The sequence below is a fragment of the Leguminivora glycinivorella genome, chromosome 2, assembly GCF_023078275.1.
Source record: "Leguminivora glycinivorella isolate SPB_JAAS2020 chromosome 2, LegGlyc_1.1, whole genome shotgun sequence".
NCBI classification, from domain to species: domain Eukaryota; kingdom Metazoa; phylum Arthropoda; class Insecta; order Lepidoptera; family Tortricidae; genus Leguminivora; species Leguminivora glycinivorella.
The window spans coordinates 33,327,671-33,340,649 of record NC_062972.1 but is presented as its reverse complement, the minus strand read 5'-3'; the positions used below and the strand labels follow the sequence as shown (position 1 = coordinate 33,340,649).

Genomic DNA, 12,979 nt, shown 5'->3' with positions numbered 1-12,979 from the left:
AATTATCTCGGTTACTTAGAACAAGATATTTTCGTTCTTGGGTCAAACAATTTAGCTTTTAAAAAAAGAGCCTTACATCATTTGACCGGAATATGGGCCATTTGACAACAAGAACAAAACGCTCTTGAGTAAATTAATCAGCTATTTAGATCAAGATATTTTCGTTCTTGGGTCAAACAATTTAGCTTTTAAAAAAAGAGCCTTACATCATTTGAAGAGAATGATGTACGGCTCTTTTTAAAAGCTAAATTGTTTGACCCAAGAACGAAAATATCTTGTTTTAAATATTTTCGTTCTTGGGTTAAACAATTTAGCTTTTGAAAAAAGAGCCTTACATCATTTGAAGAGAATATGTGCTATTTTACAATAAGAACTAACGCTTTTGAGCCAATTTTTAATACTATTATAAACAAAATACATTCAATCTTCGTTAAAGAGCCTTTCAATGTTAAATTAAGAAAAGGAATAATTATGTCAAAATGCTTTCTCTCTTGAAACAACAGTTATTAGCTTTTAGTGGAAGAGATATTTAAAATGTTGATACAAAAAAGTAGTTCTTGGTCTAAGAACTATAATGCGAAACATTTTATATCTCAATCTAAGTAATTCTCCATTTTCCTTATATCGAAATCCCAAAAGATCTTGACTCAAATAATATTACTTGCTTCAAGTAATTTTTTTTTCTGTAATGGTGAAATAAAAAGGACCGTTCAAACTTTCCATAGTGACTTTTGAGGTCATAATGAACAACTTTTATTATGGGACCAATGCTGGAATCGCAAAATTGGCTTTTCCATAGAAATTAGTGGCATCATAAGTATCATGACAGTCCAAATGTATGGAACAGCGATTTTTTTTTTCGATTTCGGCATTGGTTCCATAACAAATCTTGCTCATTATAACCTCAAAAGTCACTATGCAAAATTTGAATGGTCTTTTTTTTTCACTGTGCACTATAAGTAGGTATGTATATGTCGCAGTAAGATAGATAAAGCCGTTATATAGTTATAACCCTAGGGATATAATTATATGTCGTAACATAGTTAAACGAAAGCGATTAATTGCTATCTTACTAGGAATATAACTATAATACGTTACTAGTTTAGTGATATAATTATATGACTGGATTCAGTTTAGTGAAATGATTGTAGGCAGGAGTGCGGCCGTGCGGCGGAGGTATAGTTATAACCCTAGGGATATAATTATATGCCGTAACATAACGATATCACAGAAAAAGTGGCTAAAATTCAATAAATAATTATGCACGAAAACTCAACCGTGACGGGAACGACAACAGGGTGGCTAGCCGAATGGCACAATCGCTCACGAAACGCTCACGAAACGAAGCGCTAGTAGATATCTATCTCTATCGCGCTTGCGTATTGGCGCGACAGAGCCAGCGGCGTATCGCTTTCGTTTGGCGTCGGAGAAATGCCATTCGGCTACGGGGCCTGATGCCGAACGACTTCCTTGTGGTAGCGGGTAAGCTCCCGCCCCCGTCTCCACTGCACCCCCGCACTACACTGCTACAATTATACTACTGAACTTAATCCAGTAATATAACTATATTACTTAAATAGAGACGTATTATAATTATATCCCTAGACTAAGTTTAATCCAGTGATATAATTATATAACTAGGGTTATAACTATACCTCCGCCGCACCGCCGTAATCCATGGCTACAATAATTTCACTAAACTGAATCCAGTCATATAATTATATCACTAAACTAGTAGCGTATTATAGTTATATTCCTAGTAAGATAGCAATTAATCGCTTTCGTTTAACTATGTTACGACATATAATTATATCCCTAGGGTTATAACTATATAACGGCTTTATCTATCTTACTGCGACATATATACCTATCTAATGTAGTAATGATTTCATTACTACGAATAATCCTTCAGTAAGCAATCGCATAGGGGTAAAAATATGCATAAATATTTAGCTCAATACTATATTGCATGCAAAATCTACATTTACATACCAACAATTTCGGTATGGAATAGGAAAGTATATAAGAAGTATGTGGGGGGTTTATTTAGTGTTTTTTTTTTACTGGCAACATGGCGACTTGGTTATTGCTTGTGTTTGGGATATTCCCTTTATTAGGTAAGATGAAACAAAAAGTTTTTTGTAAAAATAGAATATTTTTTCTCCATAATTAGGTAGTTAGGTACCTACTTTTAGAGAATTAAATAACGTAAACTTTATTAAAAAATTACTTACCCTAAATTAACCCACCATAGAATTTGACAGTTGACAACCCACTAACCAGAAGTTAAGTGGTTGGTGCAAGTGGGCCTTATAGTGTCTGTTCGGAAAGTGAAGAGTCCTATACATTCCACGACTCTTCACTTTCCGAACAATCTCTACATAATGTAAGTATCTAATAGGTACATATATTTATATTCTGATACAAATCAGAGTTGCTCATGCTAAAATTAGGCTGCCTAAGTTACTAGGTACATATTAGTAAGGCTAGGAACTAATAATAAGAGCTAATTATAGCTAGGCGTAGGGATGTGACGACCCCATCGCCCATTGGTTTTACCAGTGCAATCAGTCAACGCAGGGCAGCTTGTGGCGAGCTGTTGGGGAACAGCGACCCCACGTACCCGAGTGCTCCTGGGGAGTTCTGTTACCCGTAAGGCGGGTGGGTGGGACAGTACTCTCTACCTCTGGCTTGCCTTGGCTGGCCGTCCAGAGTGGAGTCGTTAGGGCTACATGCCCCAGGGGTGGAAGTGAAAATTTGCATAAGACGCGAGTTGGTGCAGTGGCTTCACAGCCACTGGGCAGAAAGCGGTGTACACCTCTCGACACCCTTGAGTTCTCACACCGGTGTTGCCCTTGAGCCATCTTGGATGTCGCTTTTTGTGGGGGCCCATCTTGTAGGGACGAGTCACCGTCTGCCGGAAATAAAATTGGATACCGTTTTATTAGGCAGGCGTCCGGTTTTTTATCCATAGCCCAGTATTTAGTCCAGCACTTTCATCAAAATAGACCAGTTCATTTTAGATTCCATTAACTCTCAAATAGTCCTTACACCCTGGCGGGTGTTGCCTCTGCGTGTGTCCCATGATACGGGCAAGGGCAACATCCGCTCGGTGTACCCCTTACATTTCATTAAAGTGTCGAAAGGGCCTCTACGTGTTGGCTTCGGCCCCGCGCACGCCTCCCAAAGGTCCGGAATACCATTGTTCCGTGATGGGAAAGACATACAGAGCTAATTACAATAATATTAGATAATACTTGTCCTATATTTCTTCTATCAATTGTCATCGTGACGTCATAAGATGACGTAACACACATTCCAGTGACTCAAACAGCCAATTGAATCGCAAAGGCAACTGACAGCAAATTTCGCCCTGCTTAGATATGTCAGGATGGCCGAGCGGTCTAAGGCGCTGCGTTCAGGTCGCAGTCCACTTCTGTGGGCGTGGGTTCGAATCCCACTTCTGACAAACCTTTTGTTTTTTTTTCTTTTGCATTATTTTTATTTATCACCGAATTAATTAAGTATTGTTTTGTTTTAAATGTGTCAAACCAATGCTTTTAAATTGTCCCGATTATTTTTTTAGAGCCAATGAAAATAATAATAGGTAGGTAGGTATAGTATTATACCGTAACATAATTATGTAAAATATGTAGAACTTTAATAATAAAGCCAATCTCTACATATTAGGGCATATTTTTATTTTGTTGTCGATTTCACTTTTTTTATATCTGGAAATTTTTGCACTTTTTCCACTCAGAATCATGAGCTCTATCGATTCTAATAGGAGACAAAAAATGTCCCAAAATTCCATACATTTTTTGCCTTCCTCTGAGTTACGATCAAACAAGTTTTACAAGAAATTGTAACTCAGTGGAAATAAAAATGTGAGACATGTTTTTTCTCATGCGAAATCGAAAAAGCTCATGATTCTGAGCAGAAAAAGTACAAAAATTCCTGCATTTGACGAAAAAAGGAAAACTGACAAGAAAATTAAAATCTGCCCATTATAATATTATATTTATTTATAATATAAAGTTCAATGTTTTTGGTATACCATTTTAAACTACGGTTCATAAATGATTTAGTTTACTTTTATGCCACTTAGGTCAGTAAAAACAGGGGACGGTGGGGTTAATATGTACCTAGTAGTAGAATTTTATGAACCAAAAACGTATCCTCATTACCTATTTCATTTCTAAGTATTGTAGACAAAAAATTAACCTATACTTCGAAAATAGAATACGTTTTTGACTGTTAAAGGCTTTTGAGTGTCTTAATTTTGTGTATGTATGTACTATACAAATATATTTATTTTACCACATTTTACTCAACATGAAAGAATGAAAACATACGTTACAAAAAATAATTTGGTAGGCATAGGTATTAAAGAAATAATAATTAAACCTAAAAAAAACTTAAATGAAAGAAAATATTTAAAATAAACTTTTTTACCCAGTGTCCTCCGAGTTCTACTCATCAGAGAAGCAAGCTGACTGGGAGAGAATCGTGGGTGGCACTAAGGCCGCTAACGGTTCCTACCCCTACCAAGCTTCACTGCGGGTCTATGGAGTGTGGCACTTCTGTGGGGCTTCGATATTGACTCCTAGGGTCATCCTCACAGCGGCACATTGCGTGGAACGGTACTATAATCCTTTTAGAAACAGTTGGCTTGGAGAGAATCGTGGACGGCACTAAGGCCGCCAACGGGTCCTACCCCTACCAAGCCTGCACTGCGGGTCTATGGAGTGTGGCACTTCTGTGGGGCTTCGATTTTAACTCCTAGGGTCGTCGTTACAGAGGCACATTGTGTGGAATGGTACTCTAATACTATTGTTTGTTGACTGGGAGAGAATCGTGGGCACTAAGACCGCTAACGGCTCCTACACCTACCAAGCTTCCTTGCGTGTTTACGGCGTGTGGCACTTCTTTGAGGCCTCAATCCTGACCGCTACAGTCATAGTTACTCACAGCGGCACATTGCGTGGAACGGTACTCTAATCCTAAGATAATTTACCTATTAGTTGCTCGGGGAAGAACCGCAGGCACTTTAAGCTCTACAGCGGCACTTCTAAGGGGCCTTCACCTTGACCCCTAGCCCCTAGCACACCTCGGACATTGGCGATCAAATATATGAAAGAGCGCGTTCCTAGCACACAGTATAAGCTCGTGTAAGTGAACGCGTACTATGCTTGTATGAGTGAAATATGAATATGACAGATCGACGTTCGCGTTTTTAACAGGCGGTAACTATGAGGTAAGCGAGAGCGGTAGTGGCCATACTGTACGATAGTACTCTTTATTATTCTGTGTCCCTATGGTCATACTTACAGCGGCATATTTGAGAAAACGGTAGGTAAATATGTTGTTATCTTTATAATGTTAAAAGGAAAGTTAGGCACCTAACTGTTTAAAAAACAGCAGTTCAGTTTATTCGATTCAGATGATCCTGCTCATAACGTTGTGTTTTAATTTTTTTCTTTCCACCGACGTAGTGAAAACATGTTCCATTCATTTCAGCATGCGCCCCCAATACCTGAAAGTGGTGGTCGGCACCAACCAACTCCTCGCCGGCGGGACCCAGTACGGAGTCCGCAAGATCGTCTACCACGAGAAGTACGACAACTACGAGATTGTCAACGATATAGCCATCGTTTTCACTCAGGTTACATATTGAAAATTGAAATACCTTAATACTTACCTAATATAAAAAAAATTTGCTCGACTCACCAAAAGTTACTTGCCCCATGAATTCACAAGCAGGAAACATCTAAAGCTGGTATTCCTAACGTGCAAAGAACCTTCAGTAGTTGTTACATAAACTCACGCCTGTATTACTAAAAGCGGTAGGCAGAGCGTATGAAACTGCTTAAGTTTCAGTTCCGCTTTTAGTTTTGGCAATTAAGAGGTTGAAAGGAAACGAAATTGAGACATCGCAGTGACAGCCTCTCGTCAGCTCGTCTACGCCCCCTTTTAACCCCATTTAACCCCTACCCCCTACCCCACAGTCGACTTCTACAACACCCACGGGAAGAAAGGGGTTGGTGAAATACTGAACTCATCACCACACGGGGATCACCATCACCATCAGGAATACGCATTCGGTTTCCTCATTTAAGTGCCTTCATCTTTCAGGAGGAGATTGAGTTCAGCAGCACGGTGGACGCCATTGAGCTAAACGATGAGCCTGTGGAAAAGGGCGAGGATCTTATTTTGACTGGATGGGGAACAACTTCTGTAAGTAAAAGTAATACAAGTGCTTATATCATAATGTGTATACCTACCTATGTGTCTAATTATTTTGTATTTAGATGACGAAAGCCCTTAGGTAAAAGAAGAAGCGTCCATAATTTTGGACTCCCTTTCGTGTGCTTTTCATGTGGCACGGCTTTGGGATATGAAAAGTGATAGCTTCTCACAGCATAATCGGCGTTTTATATCTTGGTGGGTTCTTGTAAGGCGGTTAAGGATATAAATTTTTTGACACCTTATTTATAGTAGAACACCAAAGATGACCTTCTTTTAGCAAAACCCTTCCCAATTACTGTTAATGTAAATTTATATTAGAAGCGTCAGTACAATAGCCTGTTTTCAATCCACTTAAAGTGACATTTTTTTTAGACGATTAGATATGTTACTTTCTTCTTTTCTTCCATGTTTGATAACTCTCCTTTAGTATCCTGGCCGCCTGCCCAACGACCTCATGCAGCTGGAACTGAAAGCCATCACATACGAAGATTGCAAGAAAGCCCATGAGAACATCAACGCCGTGTACGAGACTCAGATCTGCGCGCTGACTAAGAGGGGAGAGGGGGCTTGTCATGTGAGTTCCACAAGTTTACTTCGTTTTCTATTTTAAATAATAAAAACTTTTTACAAAAAAATACAACCGACTTCAAAAAGAACAATCATCATCATGAGGTTCACTTTATGAAAGTGCTAGTTTTCGAGAGAAACTACTCGAGTTACTTAAGAAAACACCGAAATCACCATACATGTGCCTTTAAAATTTGAGGAGTTCCCTCAACTCTCCATGGATCCCATCATCAGAACAGCTCCAGATTAATATGGGACCACCTTGGAGGTAGCTCCTTTCAAACAAAAACAAAATTATTGAAATCGGACCACGGGTCTCGGAGTAATCAGGTAACATACATAAAATGAACCCGAATATATAACCTCCTTCTTCTTTATTTTCAGTATAGAAGTCGGTTAAAAACTAGGAAATTCAAGAATAGAATATAAAAAAAATCACAAAAGTAGAACTTTATAAATACTTTCTAGGAAAATTATTTTGAACTTGATAGGTTTGACAGTTTTTGAATAAAATACGGGAAACTACGGAACCCTACACTGAGATTGGCCCGACACGCTTTTGGTCGGTTGTGTTTAAGTAGGTTACTACTAATCGCAGAACTAAGTACATAATACAAATTATTTTTGTGTTGTTTTCAGGGTGACTCTGGAGGACCCTTGGTCCGCGAGGGTCGGCAGATCGGTGTCGTTTCGTGGGGCATTCCTTGTGCCAGGGGCAAGCCTGACGTTTACACTAAGGTAACACTAGATAACTTCGTTCTTTAGTGCGTATAAGCGGTAAAGGTCTTTGGCTGCGACATGTTTCGACCCAATTTGGAGGCCCCTCTTCAGGCATAAAATCGCTGTCAATAGAAATTGTCAACAGTGTAAACAAACCGTTCTATAAAATATCAATATTCTAGCACAATTTTATTATTTTTCACCATACCAACTGGTAAAGGCTTTCTTTGCTATTCGAAAACAGATAGCAAAATTGCATTTTATCCACAAGGGGGCAAAGTAATTTCATACAAATTTTAACTCGATGTCTTAAGCTGGCTGGTAGAATTTACCTATAAATGATGATTTTGAATCATAAATATTGAATAAATTGTCAAATTTGATTTATTTTGATGTTTTATAGTCAGTATTTTGTTCGTGTTGGTGTGGTGAAATATTTTGTGTTTCACTCGGTGGCAAAGTTTGTTTGACCTTCGTGCCTTGATACCCTCGCAACGCTCAAGATTCCACGCGGTTCAATATTGGAATCTTTCGCTTGCTCAGGTATCAATATTGGCACGTGCGGTTAATCAACTACTTTGCCCCCTTGTAAAACAAATAACTATTAAAGGTGAGGATCATAATGGGATATGAATTGGTTACATAACACATGGATTTAGCCAGTATCTGATGAGTAAGAATGAAAATTAAAAACATTGTGACTACAAGGTTTGTTTACATTGTTCACAAGTACCATTGATGGCGACTTTATAGGAGTTCACGCGGCGGCTAAACTCCGTGGACTGAACGTGCCGCTCGATGCTTCGCCCGCTGCAACATGCTCTGGCCCCGTAGCCGAATGGCATTTCTCCGACGCCAAACGAAAGCGATACGCCACTGGCTCTGTCGCGCCAATACGCAAGCGCGATAGAGATAGATATCTACTAGCGCTTCGTTTCGTGAGCGTTTCGTGAGCGATTGTGCCATTCGGCTAGCCACCCTGAAACATGCTGTAGTTTTACACACATACATACATACATACAATCACGCCTGTTTCCCAGAGGGGTAGGCAGATATCACGGATTTCTATTCACAGCGATCCTGACAAACCACTTTCGCTTCACACACTTTCATAACGTTTCTCACACACGCTCGTCGGTTTCGAGTACTTCTGGCCTTTTTGCAACATTTCCCCGATTTGATAAAGTTCGCCTAGGTCTTCCACTTCCAACTGAGGGTCAGTTGGAAGTGGAAGACCTAGGCGAACTCCACTCTTTACAATTAGACTCAAACTGTTCCATGAATTTGTTATATTGTTTTCCAGGTGGAAGCGTTCATGGGCTGGATAGAGAAGACCCTCGGCGATGATGACGAGGACCACTGGAGGTTCGTCAATAAGAAGATGGAGGAAAACGGGCGGAGGAGGACCAACAGGCACCGGAGCTGAGTTGTTTAATAAGCTTCAATTGACTTCAACCATTTCGTTAAATCAATAGACTAAGTATACCTAAGCAAGAACGATTTAATACTGGACTGACAAAGCCCATACATAAAAGCGTACCCCTCAAACTAGATGGCGCTGTTCGCAGGCTGGAAGTGGCCAAAATCATATTTTCCCCAAATATTTTTGCGTGTTTTTATGTTTTGTAAGAACAAATGACATATTTTTCTTTATTTTAAAATCACGTCAATACACATTTTGAAAAAAATAAATTTGTAGGCATCATCAGTACACTGCCCTCATAAGGCAATTGGCGGTATCCCGGTTATGATAGTATTTAATAGGTGGCGCTAAAAAACCGAGATACGATTCTTAGTATGAAGTATGTAAACCCTGTATAAATATTCCTTGGTATAAGCATGTGTAAGGCCTGAGTTCATGCTCATGTGGAGCGTGCCGAACGCTGCGGCGGGGCGGCAGCGTGCGTACAAACTATGCAGCGTCGAGTCAGGACAGTTGTATGAGCTTCAATTGTTTGACATGTACGCCGCGCGCTCCGCTGCACGCTCAATATGAGCGGATTACACTTAGAAGGTCTCTATTGTTTTCCGTAAAGTTTTGAGTCATAACAGGGGCGGCTCACTCCGCGATCCTATCGCCGCGCTACAAGTATATCCTGGCGGCCGCGAGTTCGCGGCCTACTCAGGGGTGGCGCACATTCTCACGGAATGCACGTTCGCACTTTCTATTGTTACTTTACGTCGCGAGGTTTTTTAAGCGATGTCCGCGGGTGGAATGGCTAATAATACTTAGTTAAATAGACATATTGAATAAAATAAATACCAAAAGACATTCTTATACAGATCTACTACTGATTAAGTCCCACGGAAAAGTTCAATAAGGCTTGTGATGTTGGAACCTTGAACAAAAATATATAAATACAGCGTATATAGGTACCTAGAAAGTACTCAAGACTTGAATATAATAATATAACATTTAATGTGAGTATTAATTCGTTTGGATCCATTGGTAACCCTATCACCGGACGCCGCGCACGTGCGGCTCGTTTCTTTGTAAGAATGTTGTAGGTATTTAAAAAGGCGGCATTTCGGAAACATCAAAGCAGTGGGCCTTCTGTACTTGTACTATTATATATTCTGTGGTCATAATGTCATTGTTTGTCCGAATTTTCGTTAATCATAAGTAATTTCGTTTTTCTCAGACACGCGTTTTTTTTTCAGGATTGTCATAAAACAAACCTAACCCCAAATGAGATTTCACACTTCAAACTAGTGATGTGCAAGTTGCGGAAACTTTCCAAAAAAATCTTAAATTTCATGAAAAATTCACGAAAGTTTCACGAAAAATAAAGGGAATTTTAATTTATGAAATGGAAAGTTTCCATCAATACAATTGTCCATACAAAGAATGGAAAGTTTCCGAAGTTTTCCTATGTGAAAATTTCAGAAATTTGGAAACTTTACGTCGGCACATCAGTACTTCAAACTCTTTAAATCCCTGTCAGATTTGACAATTATGATAACTACTAATATTTAGTATTAGTATTTAATTACTATCATGTAAAAGGTGGTAGCCACGAATAACTTTTGAGGTGATCGAATACATTATTTATGTATTTTATTAGAATTTGAAGTTAAGTGACACTAGCCTGTCAACCAAAGTTTGGCAGTAGCAAAGAGGATCAAGTATTACAGAGAGTTACTGTCAAAGTAAAATATGTAATCACAGTGCATAGACTGCCATCTCTCGACACAAGCTTAAAACTTTTAAACCTCAGTTTTGACAATTTGGCCCATATTCTTAGCTTGATATGAGTTAAAATGTCAAATATTAATATTAGCGCCATCTAGCCGAGCGTCCCCCGAAGGTGTAACGCCATCTAGGCCACCGTTCCTATTTCTATATGAGTCTGAGTTACGTTTTTTTCTTAGACTGTAGCTGTCTATACGGAGTTACATAATATGTCTTTGGCAGTAGCAATGTTCATCGAACTAAAGTATGGTATCCCTATAAAACGAACAAAAACCAGCAATGTACGTCGAACAGCCACAGATATTTTTTTTTCAAGGGGCTCATTGGGCCTGCAGCATTGGAATGCCTCCCTAATAAAAAAAGCATATGAAACGCGTATACTCATCCTTTACTTCCTTACGAATTAGATAATGTATTAAAAAGGGACGGACATATGCTAGTTATTTCTCTTTTTCGTAGGGTGGAGGTTTCCACAGATAAGATACAAATGACACGCGAATATCCACCGATTTTCAAAACTAGTGTTGCTAGCCCGCGATTTTTCAAATTTGCCGCCTTTTTCTAGTGACAAGATTTGGTTGACGGTCTATACCTATCTTGCCTCAGAATTTATTTTTTAAATAATATATTTTTGTCATTAATACTTACAATTCTTATAAATAAGGTTTTTTTGTCTGTGTAACTAACGATGTTTTGTCGTAGTTTAATCATTAATTAAAATCACACTGCACTGAATATTTTGATCAAATATTTTTTTGTAAGATAAGTTTAGTATAGATTAAGATTAATTTAGTAACCAAGAAACTTCTTGATAAGTAATCATCTTCTCTATATTGAATGTCCCCTAGGTCACCTGTAATTAGTAGGTAGGTACAGATGTGAATAAAAGTGAACATAAAAGTTAAACGATCTTTATTTTCCCATGCGTAGGATCTAATAATCTAATATCACAGTATTCAGTCGTTTACCATAAAAGAAAACACTAACATTTACAACATAGGTGACTTAAATTAATATTTTTCACATAAGTATAAAAAATATGGGATAAAATACCCATTAACTGACCCCGCCACAAACCAAACGTTGATATATTTTTTGCAGAATTTTTAGAACCATCTAACGAATATGCTCGTACATTAGTTATTTGTTTTACAAGGGGGCAAAGTTGTTGTTTAACCGCACGTGCCAATTGATACCCGAGCAAGTGAAAGATTCCAATACCGCGAGCGTAGCGAGTGGTTCAAAAAGTGGAATCTTGAGCGTTGCGCGGGTTTCAAGGCACAAAGGTTTAACAAACATTGCTACGAGTGAAACACAACATTTTCACCACACCAACACGAACAAAATACTGACCATAAAACATCAAACTAAATCAAATCCTTCAATTTATCCAATATTTATGATTCAAAATCATCATTTATAGGTAAATTCCACCAGCCAGCTTAAGACATCAAGTTAAAATTTGTATGAAACTACTTTGCACTCATGTAGATAAAATGAAATTTTGCTATCTGTTTTCGAATAGCAAAGTAAGCCCTTAACAGTTGGTGTGGTGAAATAGTTATTTGTTATACAAGGGGGCAAAGTTGTATTTCAACGCCGAGTGTGGAATTGAAAAACGAGCAAGTGAAAGGATTCTATAGTTGAACCACGAGCGAAGCGAGTGGTTCGAGAATAGAATCCTGAACTTGCGAGTTTTTTAACTCACGAGAAGTAAAATACATTTGCACCCGTGTGTAACACAAAACTTTTCCCCTCGCTATGATCTGTGCCCTGCCCTCACTATAGCGAGGAAACTACAACGCAAAAAATGCGTTTATCACTGCTTCCAGTAGTTCCACAGGTGGTAAATTAACTTTATTACTAGATTCACCTACTTTAATCAATTTTAAAGCAGTTAATTTGACTTTATTCAAGGTCAAATTTCTTTACCCACCAGTAGATAAAATGCGTTTTTACCCGCTGGTATTAAAGGACAAAACACGTGTTTACGAGCTAGTGAGGGGAAACATGTTTTAATGTGTTTCAGATTTACTCTATTCAGTACATAGAGGCATAATTAACACATTCACATTATGCAAAATGTAGAATAATGTAAATGTATAGAGAAAAACTTAAACGTTACCAAATAAAAACTGAATTAATTATGATAACATTGATAAGTACAAGTTAGTTAGGTACTTACTTAAAAAAAGAATTCTTAAAATAGCGCAATTGACAATTTGAACATATAGCGTAGGTAACAATATT

At 38.4% G+C, this 12,979-nt stretch overlaps 1 protein-coding gene and 1 non-coding gene across 2 annotated transcripts; both read left to right on the top strand.

The window, feature by feature from the left end:
• Nucleotides 1–1,454: 1,454 nt before the first annotated feature.
• On the top strand, nucleotides 1,455–9,041 carry LOC125239516 (chymotrypsin-1-like). The gene is made up of 7 exons (XM_048147134.1): nucleotides 1,455–1,482; nucleotides 4,460–4,643; nucleotides 5,521–5,665; nucleotides 6,136–6,237; nucleotides 6,677–6,823; nucleotides 7,456–7,554; nucleotides 8,840–9,041. The coding sequence occupies exons 1-7, from the start codon at nucleotides 1,455–1,457 to the stop codon at nucleotides 8,960–8,962; spliced, it is 828 nt and encodes a 275-aa protein (XP_048003091.1). The 3' UTR covers nucleotides 8,963–9,041.
• On the top strand, nucleotides 3,386–3,469 carry Trnal-cag. Its single transcript has one exon. It is a non-coding gene; the product is annotated as a tRNA-Leu (tRNA).
• Nucleotides 9,042–12,979: the final 3,938 nt, after the last annotated feature.

Bases quoted from the DNA above. Each gene is read 5' to 3' on its own strand.
- LOC125239516 (XM_048147134.1), top strand. From the start codon at position 1,455: ATGCCGAACGACTTCCTTGTGGTAGCGG. The intron at 6,238-6,676 runs GTAAGTAAAAGT...ACTCTCCTTTAG, and splicing joins CTGGATGGGGAACAACTTCT to TATCCTGGCCGCCTGCCCAA. The intron at 7,555-8,839 runs GTAACACTAGAT...ATTGTTTTCCAG, and splicing joins AGCCTGACGTTTACACTAAG to GTGGAAGCGTTCATGGGCTG.